The sequence below is a fragment of the Solanum lycopersicum genome, chromosome 7 (assembly GCF_036512215.1).
Source record: "Solanum lycopersicum chromosome 7, SLM_r2.1".
NCBI classification, from domain to species: Eukaryota; Viridiplantae; Streptophyta; class Magnoliopsida; order Solanales; family Solanaceae; genus Solanum; species Solanum lycopersicum.
The window spans coordinates 52375533-52389051 of NC_090806.1; the positions used below are offsets into that span (position 1 = coordinate 52375533).

General features: G+C 32.0%; 1 protein-coding gene across 1 annotated transcript; it reads left to right on the plus strand.

The window, feature by feature from the left end:
- Nucleotides 1-8789: 8789 nt before the first annotated feature.
- Nucleotides 8790-10466, plus strand: LOC104648452 (uncharacterized). Its single transcript, XM_019214786.3, has 5 exons — nt 8790-8872; nt 8957-9066; nt 9186-9297; nt 9544-9731; nt 9890-10466. Exons 1-5 carry the CDS (start codon nt 8836-8838, stop codon nt 9968-9970), a joined length of 528 nt encoding a protein of 175 aa, XP_019070331.2. The 5' UTR covers nt 8790-8835; the 3' UTR covers nt 9971-10466.
- The last annotated feature ends 3053 nt before the right edge of the window (nt 10467-13519 follow it).

Consider the following 13519-nt stretch of genomic DNA (forward strand, 5'->3'; position numbering starts at 1 on the left):
ACCTTCAGATCATCATCATCACATTCCTTAGCCTTTTCAATCAATTCAGTTTACGAAGGCTCTTACCAATAGCTATGTATACAATACTCAGGCAACAATGAATCCATATTAATGATCTAACAATATAAAATATAGATATTATCAATATAAGGAAGACTATAAACAATTATATCATGATCTATACAGATATTATCAATATAAGGAAGACTATAAACAATTATATCATGATCTATACATAATTCAATAGTCTAATACAATCAACACATGAATTCAATAATATCAAGACAAAATCAATCATAGGGTCAAAACAAGGAATCCAAGGAATACATGGGCTCATAGAAATTTTGATCTTAAAATCATCAATAAACATCAATTATATCATAAAATGTTGTTTGAAACCTTTTCATGCAAGAACACGTGCTTTTTATTTAAAATTGGAAATTTTATGTTTTTGAACATCTTTGAAAAATTATTGGAATTGGCTCCTTGAATGAGAGAATAGTCAAGGATGAACTTATCATACCTTATTTTAATATAACCCATAAAATTTGATTGAAAAACTTGAACAATTTTGTTTTAGATTGAGGATTTTGATTTGATTAGTGAATTGAGGTTTAAAAATTCTCAATAACCGTAAAATTAAATCCACAAAGTACCCAAAATACCCCTACACTTCATGGGTCTTTTAACCAGTTCTAATTTGACAAAAAAATGACGCGACCAAATCTTGGACATGGCTGCGCATCATGGGGACAACTCCAAATCTTGGTTATGGAATTCAATTTGAGACAGAATGGTTTGCGTTGTCCACAAATCGCAAGACGTAATTTTCCCTTTAAGTTTTGCAGGCACGACACGCCACCACCTCCACATATGGGCTGCCCGACACCTTTCTTGGCCAAGGTTTGGGTCTTCCTTAGGGACCCTTAAGGTGGTCATTTGGTAGTCGTTCTCGAACTTTTTGACCCTTTACATGTCAGTATATATTTAGTAATACTCGATACTCAACTTCACCGTAATACCAGACCTCAAAACTCCACTACAAAATCCTACTACGAACTAGTTCAACTAGACTAGCTTCCGGACATCTTGGTCGTTCTTGGACGTTTGACTTACAAACTCCTCAAACTGTCTTCTAAAACTTATATTGATCATTCTTTACCTTATTAACTAATAAAAAAATTTTAGGATCTAATTAAACCTAGTTCATTTTGAGGGTCGTAACATTAACCTTAGGAGCACTAGAAACATCTTTATTTGGAGTTCTCTTCTTAAACCTAGGTTGGCTTTGCTTATCAGTTCTTTCCTATTCAAATCTCTACCCAACCTCTCTAGGGTAGAATATTCAATACATTGAGAATACAATGTGAGCCTATATATATTCATATCATTATAGAGCATTGTCGTACCACACTCTTCGTTCAAAAGATCGGAAACACCAGTCATAAACCAACTCATCTCATCTCTACGGTTAGACACCAAGTATGGAGCATAGTTAGACAATAAGTTAAATTTCAAGGAATAATCCTCCAAACTCATGTTACCTTTTTTATGTTTTATAAACTTCTCAACCTTAACTTCTCTCTTCACATTGGGAAAGTACATTCCTAGGAATAATTCCTTAAGCTCTTCCCATTCTATAGGACCCACTTTAACCGGCCTATTCTCCTTCCATTTAATGTACCACACTTTACTAAGCTCCCTCAATTTATATGAAGCCAAATCCGCTTTCTCCCTAGAAGATACCCCACATCAATCACAACCTTATAAAAACCATCCAAGAATTCTTTGGGATTCTCTCATACATTAGAGCTAAGAAAGATAGTAGGATTCTTCCTCACAATGTCACTCAACCTAGAGGCCATAGTACTCTCAATAACATTCACCGTAGGCCCCACATCACTCTTTGCTTGAGTTGTCATGGTTCAGGTTAGGGTAAGAAGATCCACACTCACATCTTCATTAGACATATTTGAGGGAACCACCATAGCCTCATTGTCTTTGTTAACTATTTGAACTTGGTCACCTTGAGGAACTTGATCCCCTAGAGGAGGAACTCTCTCATTCACTACTTCGTCATCAACTATCTTTGTGGGCGTCCTTGTATTCATATCCTGTAAAAAACAAGAAGCGACTAGGAGAAGACACTTATATAACTCCACTCTATCGCATGATTTCAAGAATATCAAAGAAGTGTATCTTCTATGTCCAATAGCCTCCCACTCATAGATTTGTCGCGACTCACACCTATAAACAAGACTCTTCGATACATGGCCTTGTGAGAATTTGAAACCTAAGGATCATTTCACAACCTTATGCTCTTATATTATGTTTGTAAAGGTCCGAGAGAACCCCCTAATCATCACATGGAGTATCTGAACTCGATGAGGTCTTATACAAGCCCATAACATTCATTCATCACATAGACTGAGGAATTATAACCTTATTTATGCTAAATCAACAGACTTAAGAGTCAACACACTATTAAAATAAGTCTTTGTGAGTAACAAAAATTTAGGCTCATAAGGCCAGCATAGACCCAAACATTAAGAATATGAAACTTAGTGACACTACCCTTTACATTGATAGGAGGATACAAGTTTAATACAAATGTCTTAATGAAAGAGAAACTGGAATACGACGTCTATCTCCTTGACATATGAGGACATAACAAAATCTTGAGAGAATTCTAAGTCCCAAGCTTCAACTCTGGAGAATACCTCACTTGCCCACACCTACACTTTGTAGAAAAAAGAGGAAAATATGGAATTAGTACAACTAAGCACTAAGTATGATTACCAGGCAAAAATCATGCTAAAAGGGACATTTACTTGATATGATACATTTAATTGATTTAAATGATTTTTCAGGCTATATTGATAAAGTTTCATAAAAAGTGTAAAGGAAATAATACAAGTAAACATCAACATACAAGATTATACCCACAAAATACACCCGGTACCACCACACTCATGAAGTACCAATCTTACTATTAAGAGCATCTACCTATGGTTATCGTAAGACCCGCCTAAGTAAACATATGATGGGGCCGCCCATACAACCTGTTCATGTACACCTAAGTGTACCTCAAGACTTTCTAAGACAAGGCTCATTCCTCTTCAAGTCAACCCAACAAGTTAACGTTCCTTATTAGAATATTTAAAGAGACATTCATACATTTAAGAGAATTCACATAATGGTCTTGGATGAACTAGGGAACTCGCTCTAGTATCTTCAAAGCCTACTCGTGCCATGTGCAGGTAGCATCCCATACTACTTACACGTTGTAAAATTTATTGAATAGGTAGGGTGTACATCCCACATGATGGTAATAGGCATAACTGACATAGACCACACTAGCTAGGTATGGAATTCAGAGTCTATCCTACTCCGTGGAGGGTCTTCTACTTGCCAAGGGTAGAATCAAGACACATCCCATGTAGGCACATGGTTTAGGGTATATAAAAAGAGTTCTTCATACTCTATTCTCATACTTAAGTAGAGATACTATGTTAAGCATATTTAGTCGATGCTTTCCGTTAGTTCCCAAAAAGTAATTTTATCAGATAAGTGTATTAAAGAGGGCTCGATCATTAGTCTTACCAACCCATAATACCATGACAAAGAAGGGCACCTCTAGAGTCTACCAATTAAGGTCCATAAGGATATCTCATTTAGAGAAAGGTCACCATGCTAGGTCTAGCTGATTCATTTCATACTTTCATTCTTTCGCTAAAAAAAAGATGCCTAAGTCTAACAAGTCCAGAGATCACATTCATCATTTATTTAATGTATCAAGTAGGGACAACTAGATGTACCTAATCAAGACACCATATCAACATATAAAGAATATTCATTGTATATTATCATCACATGTAAACATTTAGACGAAACATGCTTTCATTCACAATACAATATAGAAGATCACCTTAAGATCATATGACATCTGTATATTATGCCACGTTCTACACAATTACATAAATCTCACTTCAATTAACCTCATAATGGGTTCAATTCCACAATAACAATAAGAATAAGAAGTACACCTGTACTATAAGTGTATAAAATCATGCAAAAACAATCATACTATAATAAGCAATTCAATCAACTCACCATTCTCCAATGCCACAATTCACCATTAAATAACTTCCAATAATATCAACATAGCAAGAGAATTTTCCCATTATCATGCCCACAAGACTAATATCACCAAAACATACATATATAAAAAAAATTCATCATATATAGAGATATATAACAATATTAATTAATACTATAAAGTCATATAAGTGCAATTCCACCAATAAACAATCATATTTAACAAACGCACTTTTCGAACCAAAATTAGGGATTTAGAGAAATCATGAATTCAGAGATTTTAACCTTAACACATTAGTTAAGCTATAATATAACCATGACAATTCGTTTGAAACCATTAAATTCATGAACCTAAGAGTTTGAGGAGGAATTAGGGTCTTCATAACATTAGGAAAACTTGAAAACCATTTGAATTTGACTCTTAGGTAAAGGCTAGACCTATATGAAGGATCATCACACCTTAGAGATGAATTACACAAGAAATAAAGAATAAACCAGTATAAATCATCAACCCTATCTCAAACTTGACCTTAAGCTCCTATTCTGTTCTGGGAGAACCTTTTTTGGAGAGGGCTTTTGAATTTGAAGAGTGAAGTCTAATTCTAGGTTTAAGTATTTTATCTAACTTAAAACATTCTACCATACATAAAATAACCGTCCAAGTATTTATTTACCCAAGGGTGGAATTTACCAAACCACTCATGGCTTGGCCGACTTGTAGCAGAAAAATAGGTTCTCACTCACGACCACCACCTAAGGATTGTACGAGATGTGATGGACCGTCTTGTTGTTTCGTAAAACTCATGTTAGACTTTGCCGTGGAATATAAGGCTCCCTAGGATATGTCTTGAACTACTAAGAAATGGATGCCCATCAAAGGACATACTAGTCGTAAGTAATGGCCTTAAGTCACACCTTTTTGGCAGTTTTGGGGGTTGAGCTTAGGGTCCTCCTGAAGGACCCTTCTGTTGGTCCTTGGCGAGTCGTACCCGTACATTTACATGTTTATATAGTCCCTAGGGTAAATTCCACTTATTTTATACACCAAACAACACAACATAGTAGAACACACTAGCACACAACAAATTAGTTTTAAAACGTCTTGATCGTCCCTTGATGTTTAACCTAAAAACTCTTTAAATCAAATACTAAAATATATTTGTAATAATTTTAACAAGTTATTAACTCAATAAACTGATGTGAAGCTCTAGTTCATTCTATTCCATTTTTAGGGTCCTTATAGATTCTTTGAGTGTTCATGAGTACAGTTCGGAAGTTCACACAAATTTTTAAGTATGTTCCTGAGATGGTTGCTGATATGAGGAGTAGGATGAGTTAATTCGTTACTCGGTTGTCTCCCTATTAAAATAGCAAGGAAAGGCAACTATATTGATGAGGGATATGGACATAGAATGGTTAATGATCTGAAACAAGTTCAGGATGATAAGTTGAGAGATAGATAAGAGTTTAAGAATGATAGGGCTAAGAAATTAGAGAATCACTCTGGGAAGTAAAAGAGTAATGTGAACCGGTCTTCTTTTAACAAACAAAAATATGACCTACTCCATCATCTGCTAGTGCACCTGCACCAAAGAGTATGAGTCCCGGTCATTCCGACTCTCCTCTTACATTAGTGTCCGAGGCTTGATTTGAGGAGTTTGTGAGGTACCTTCTAGTCATCATGGAAAGTGTCACCTGCTCATGACTATGTATTTCTACTATTTTAGGATTGTAGACATTCAGAGTTGTTCTTTAATTAAAAAAATTGTATACTTACCTAGTCACTTGTATACATAGCTTTTGGGGAAGGTTTTGTTATGTTATTATTTGCAAAATTCTTCTGTTATGTTCTGTCCTTTTTTAATTTCATACAATCGTATTTACCCTTGTCAATGATTGTTTAGGTTAACCTGTCTTAGTTGGATAAGGCAGGCGTTATCAGAATCAACTTTAGAATCGTGATAGTTAGAACTTTTATCTCTTCATATAATTGCATTTTTAAAGTTTAAAGAGATAAAGTTGAATGATCCAAACTCTATGAATGTATGTTTTCTAAAGCAATGAAAAAACTATCTATCGAGGAGAGGGTCAATTGAATTCCGTTCATCGAAAAATTATATTTTTATAACTAGACATATTTGTTCTAATATTAATATACTTTTTTTGTCTCCCACACAAGGATTAAATTTATCTTCAACTATTTTTAAATTCCAATACTAAATTCTTGATTTTATTACTATACAAAGGAATATTCCAACAATTAAGAGGAGAATATAAGCACATACGACATAACGATTATTTTTTTGAACTCTATCTACCCATAAATTCTTCGTCTAGCACATTGCCGGAAAAAGTAAATGTTTTTCATATAATTTTAAATTTATTTTTTATTTTATTTTAATAAATATATATTTGTATATGAACAATTACACAAATATTATTTTATGTGTGTCACATATTTGTGATTTTTATAATCTAAACAAGTTTAACGAAAAGAGATGTAGAGTCTTCCACTTTAAAACATTAATTAAAATTACTTTAATGTTAAGTCAAACTAACTATTATCTTTTGTAAGAAAAATATTATTACCTCAATCACAATTCAATGTCGTGTGTCATTTTTGTAGTAATTCTGATGGTTTGCATTAGAAATGATATTTGACTAACTCTATTGGAACTATTTAAATTTATTTGGTCAAAGTCTAAAAATGAATGTTTTCATGTATTATCCTTATAATATACACTACAAAGCATACTAAATTACAAAGGTAAAAGAATAAAATGATTTTAAATAAATTTCTCAATTAATGTCAAAATATCACTATCAACACAATATTAAATTCATCACAATAATTGATTTAGAACTCTAGTATGTTCACACCTTTGCACTTTAAATTTATCTTACTTTTTATGGACAAATAATAAATTTTCCAAAATTGAACAAACATAATTTTAAAAAAACAGCTCACCAATAAAAGTTTACATATAAAAGGCGAGATGTTTGTTCACTTCCTAGTTTTAATATTATTTTTTTAAAAATATATACAAGCAGTCAAGAGGAGACACTTCAATCAATACAGGTTTGTTTCTTCACCTATTTCAGTTTTTAAACGGGATTAATCAAGAGGAACATATTTGAGACGGAATTGATTCACTCGTTCAATCTATTCAATTTATTTTTGCTTTTTATTTTCTTGCATAAAGGAATCGAATTACGTGATAGTGAGTTTGATTTAATTTAGATCTTGTTTTGGTTGTCAATCTTTTGCACTTGTGTTCATTTATAAATTTACAGTTCATTTTAGCAAGTGTCTTGTTTTGATTTTATAGACCATTTGTTATAAATTTTAAAACCTAGAATTAACAAGATAGAATTGTTTTTTAATTACTGTTGATTAATCCTATTCAATTTGTTAAGGGATAGATGAACAACAAAGAGGAACATATAAACGGGATTGAGACGATATAGATTTTCCCATTCATTCTATTAAATTCATTATTGTCTTTTGTTTTCTTTTAATAAAGGAATCGAATTGTGTGATGGTGAGTTTGAGCCAATTTAAATCCTTTTTTCTTTCTCAATTTTGTGCCCTTGTGTTCATTTACAAATTTACACTTCGTTTTAGCAAGTGTCTTGTTTTTGAATTTATTCATCATTTCTAATAAATTTTAAAACATATAATTAACAAGAGTGAAAAATAATTGATTTCTCCTTCTTGTAATCCTGTTTTAATTCTTTTTTCAATGACCTATCAGAAAAAAATATTTCTACCCCAAAAAGTTGTAGCAAAACTTGTGTACATCCTTCAAATCCTACTTATGGGATAACATCAGGTATGTTGTTTTATTATTGTGTATTGATATGTATGAAAAATCTCATTGAAATACAACAAGACCTCCATCAATTTTTCTACCATCATTCACTCAATTATAATTTTAAATATGAAAATAAGGCTTCCATCTAAATCTGAGAATGAGAGTCACCGAAGGATGATGCTTTCTTCATCCCTCATAATCATTACTCTATGTTTCACTCAAATCAAAAAGCTTTGTTTCATCTGTCAAATCTATATGCAATTTTTATTTTTTATATTCAACTCAATTTTACTTTATGAATTACAATGCATATGTACGGTGATGATTCAGATAAAGTGTATGTAGTTGCAAAGACATATGTGTATATTAACCTAACTATGTTTCTTTTGTGACTTCTAAAATTTCATTTGTTTTAAAATTTAGACTTGTTAGTATGGAGGGAAGATTTTGCTTTTTGCGAGCATGATTTGTCAAATTAAATAATTAGTTGATCTTGATTTTTGTATTTCATTCAATAGTATATGCCTAATATGCTCGAAGCAGAAAAGAAAAAGAAAGAAGATTCCAAGAGGAATGAAAAATATTCTGGAGAGGATAAAGGAGACTCTTCCAAGAAAATACTACAGAACAGGCGAAAGCAAGAAATAATTTATGGTACATAATTAATTCATTCAACATCTTACATTTGACTTATGTTGATTATTGTTTTACTTGTTCACTTAATTAAATTAAAAGATGATTATTGTCTTTTTTAATTCTAATCTTATTATTAAATAACTTTTAAATTTTTTTTTACATTATTAGTATTTAAAAAAAATTAATTTCAATGTATCATTAATAACCTTTTTTGAGTACAATAAAAATTTAAATAATATTGTTTTAAGGGAACAAGGGGAGCAATTCACAACTTTCCTTGAAGGAGATGAAGGATGCAGATAATGAAAAACAAATTATTCACGGTACATAATTTATTAGTTTATTCAAGAACTTATAAATGAATCATACTATTAATTATCTTTCATTTGGTTATTTATGATTTTCAGCTGAGTTTGAAAGTCTTGGTGAAGATAACCCATTGGATGATTATAATGCTACCTTAATCAACAATAACATTGACAATACGTGTTTGTATCCCCTCCTTCAAGCTTGCGAGGTAATTGTTCAATAGTTTTGTTTATTTAAAAACTATTATTGAGCATGTAAATTAATTATATTCCACAATATACATTTCTTTCTCCAATCGTTTATTTAAGAAACAATATGTATTTGCAGGAGTTAGAAAGTGAGAAATTCAACGAACGCAACGAAAGCAACATAAGATGGGATCAAGAGGATTCTTTTGAGAAGGAACATCCTGACCAACAACAAGAAGGAAATATTGATGGTATTTAAGGAATTTTACACCTTACTAATTAAACTTAAGATAATTATTTGATATTTTAAAAAATAAAAAGTAGAGAAATATCAAAAATTTAAATCAATGAGCACATATCAATTTAAGCTCATGCCCTAATTTGCACAATACATATTTCTAGCCTAAAATACAATCATTAGATTAAAGCTTCAGTCCCACTTTTTGATCTTCCAATTGGTTTCATATGTATCATGGATTCTCACATATAATTTTTAGGTGAGTCAAATCTCAACCAAATTGCATGTGAAGATGGTAACCCAGATAATTATCATCATATTATAAAAAACAACATTATCAACTATGGCTCGAGACTTTTGGCAAAAGATGAAAATGGTGGAAACTATCATTTTACACAAGGATTACCGAGAAGTACCAAATTTCGTTCTATCGGTAACCTTTATAAGGTAATTCATATAAAGCTTACGTATATCTTCTTTCATAACATCATGTATTTTCAACAAATTTCTTTTATTTTTTACTTTTTATAATTAGATACTTGAAAAAATGAAATAAATTGCAGAACTTATTTTGTTATCTCATGAAATTTCCTTCCATTCTACAGTGTACTTCTAGGCTTTCACCAATTGAAGATGAATATAATTGGAATCATCTAACTAAAAAAGACCCAAATATGAATCATTAAGCAAATGAAGATTCAAGTGTCAACACAAACGAAAAAAATGTTGGTTGTAAGAGAAAGGGGAGAAACAACAATGGAGAAAGTGATGATGGTACTTCTTCCCGTAGGTTCAATATTGAGTTTTAATTATTTTTTTAATCCTATGTCAATGCTTAGGTTGTCTTTTAATCACTTTTTAGAATTTTGAATTTTATCATTTCAGGTAAAACTTTAAACTTAGGTTGTCTTTATAAACTTGGTCAATTACTTCTCCAGTTCTTCTTTATTAAGATTTATTTTCAAAATTCATTAACAGAAGCGGTGTGATCTCTCTCGAGCAACAAAAGATCAAATTTTATATCAAGGATCTTTTGAATACAACCTATCTACCTCTACAAAATGGTGATAAGGTTTACATGCAATCTATCCTCTGATCCCTAGATACCACTTGGTGGATTTCACTAGGTATGTAATTGTTGATAAATACCAAATAAATAAAGATAAGCACTCTCAACATAAATATTCTTGTTCACAACTAATTTATTCATTCATAGAGTCTTATAAATAGCTTAGTCAGGATGCAATAGATCTTTTTTCCTACAATTCAACATAATGATCTTCACAATAAATAAACAACCAATGGACGACAAGAAGACATTGCCGTGAGTCCTTATATACAACATAACTACAAAACATAAATGATTAAGTGGCAATAAAAAATTTTCCGCTATATTGTGCTGAGTGGAAAAACTTAATAAATATGAGTATTTATAACCAATACTCTATACAAATGTCATTAAAAGTTTTAATGACACTAGATGCAATGACATTAATTACCGCTATATATTTATTATAGTAGTGCTTGTGATTGAAGTGTCATTGTCACAACCTTTATATGACTTATGAAGAATTAAAGTAATCATGGAAAAACTATCGAAAGGATGAAAAGATTATAATAGAAAAAAATCATATTGAATGTCCAGATAAAACAAGATTATATGTTGCTTTCTCAAGGATTACAACAGAAAAAGTTTGAACATGCCTACCCCAACCCCAATCCAACCCTTTTCAATTCCTATTTCATATACCTTCACTTGATTATCGGGTCTTGTTCTACATTGAACTATAAATAGAGTTGATCAAGAAGGGGGTGGGGGTGGGGGTTCTAGGTAGGATTCAACTGTCTAACCTATTTCATTTATATATTCAGTGTACTAGGAGTATATTCATCACAAATAATTCTCTTTGATAACATAGTTCACATTTTTTAATTTTTTTTCTCACAGACTATTTTGTCATGCCGTCCACGAAAAAGATATACTTGTCTTTTCAATTAATCCTTCAAACCAAATGAACACTTGTATATTTCTTTTGTTCTAAAATAATACATTAAAAATGACTCGATAGAGAGTTTACCAGTAAGAGTGTGATTGTTTTCCTATATAATGTTTCTTCTATAGAACGAAAAGGAATTACCAAGATCAAAAATTTAGATATATAATAGTCGAAAAGAGAATGGTCATGCTTGAGGTTATAAATATAGTTATGTCGCACTTATTCTCTGCAACAAACGGGATAATGTTAGTTGTACCACCACATGAGTAGCTGGACGGCAATGATCATGAAGACAGACAAGGCGAGATGAAAAAATTTGGTGAAAATATTATGAAGACAGCTCAAAAGCATTTAGTTGTGGCACCCCTATTAATGAAAGTAACCTTCACGACTGGTTTCACACTGCCCGGAGGTTTTTAAAGCGATACTCATAGCCCTAAAAAGGGATGGAAATTTTATCAAGGAGAAAAACATTTCATGTATTTGTTGTTTCAGATACCATTGCCTTTACGTGCTCCTCTAGTGCCATATTTGCCAAATTTGTTTTGTGAGGCAAATTTCAAGTCTAAAGCCAAATTGAAGTCTACAAGTTTTTCTCTAATCTATGTTTAGCATATGGAATTAACTCACTAGGATTGTTGCGTAAAAGATAGATACAAGATGAATAGATGGACAATAACAATTAGTGATTGTAAAAAGGGGTTTTCTGATGAACTTTGTGAAATTCTCAATCTGCCTAGGTGCCACGTAATTTATCCTTCAAGGTCGCGACAACTAACTTTCACGGTTGCGATGAGTAGTGTAACTGGGTCACACGGTCATGAACTCTAACCACGTGATCGCACGATCTAAATTTCTTGAGCAACACAATCACAACTTCTGCTTCACACAGTTGCAATGAGCAAACTTCTTCCTGTTCCACTTCCTTTCAATTGACCTCTTTTTGCTTCAATTTCACTTGATTGCTTCAACTATCTTTTCAACTAACTTTCCATTTCATTTTTCCTACAAATATGGGGGGGGAATCACACTAAAAGAAGCAATTATAAACTAAAGAAAGCCATAATTAACTACGATGTTTGAGTCGAAAATCCACCACTTATCTCAAAAAACCCCAATTAGAAACTTTTCTCTTTCTCAAGTAAACAAAATATAAAACACAAAAGGAACTCATTTCAGAACACACCATAAATAAATTTCACCTTTTCCAATCAAGCACAAAGGAAAAGGCTTTAGTTGATACTAACAAATAGTCCACATGAAAAATTTTCAGAAAATAACTATCTACATTCTCATTGCACATTTCCAAGAACCAAAAATCATTAAGTGACACCAACTAAAAATCAAGAAATGACTCAACTCGTTAATTGATTTTCGTGCTCACTTGATTAATTAGAAATTTACAAAATCACCACTTTCTTAACTTGCGTGCAGTCAAAAGAAAATAAATGTTCCAACACACTCACAAAGTAGTTACAAGACACGGGGCAAACATGCAAATTCACACACTCACAAGAAAACATCTCATGGACACAAATACCACACCATAGGTTTGTCCATATATTTAAAAACAATTACTCAACATCATTCGATAAGGGATATCAAATTACTTTGTTACGCTTGTAATGTATGATTGCAAAAGCTTAGGATGTCATATACATACCAGTGATTACATCCTCCTTCAACACTATACAACAACTCAGCATTCATCAACTTTTCCACTCATCATCATTTTTAAACTTACGAAACATTTCACAATATATTCTTCCATATATTTCTTATTGTTTACTAAAGAGGTGCCACATGCAATAATTTTCAACCTTTGTCGGACACATGTCTCTTTATTCGTTTTCTTTTTCAAAAAAGTTCTTAATAAACTTTTTCCTCCATTTTAATTTTTTTATCCAGGCCTTATGTGGTAAGCGTCCAATCTATGAATTTTCCATAACACCCCCAACTTAAGCTTTGAGCATCAGCTTTCACAATTCTCAAGTGTACGGAGGGGAAGTTTCAAATGACAGTTTTTTTTTCAAAAAGGAGAAGGCTTCTAATATGGTAATCATTAAAAAGAATTAGGCTCAAAGGGGACAACTGAGGATATATTTAGTGCAAAGATGGGATTTTTTAGGCCAGGTGGACTTTAATTATTTCCGTGACAAAACTTAATCAAGACCAGCATTTTAACATAAATTGGGCAAGTTCTAGGCGATGAAGGTGAATCATAGTGTATTACACAAC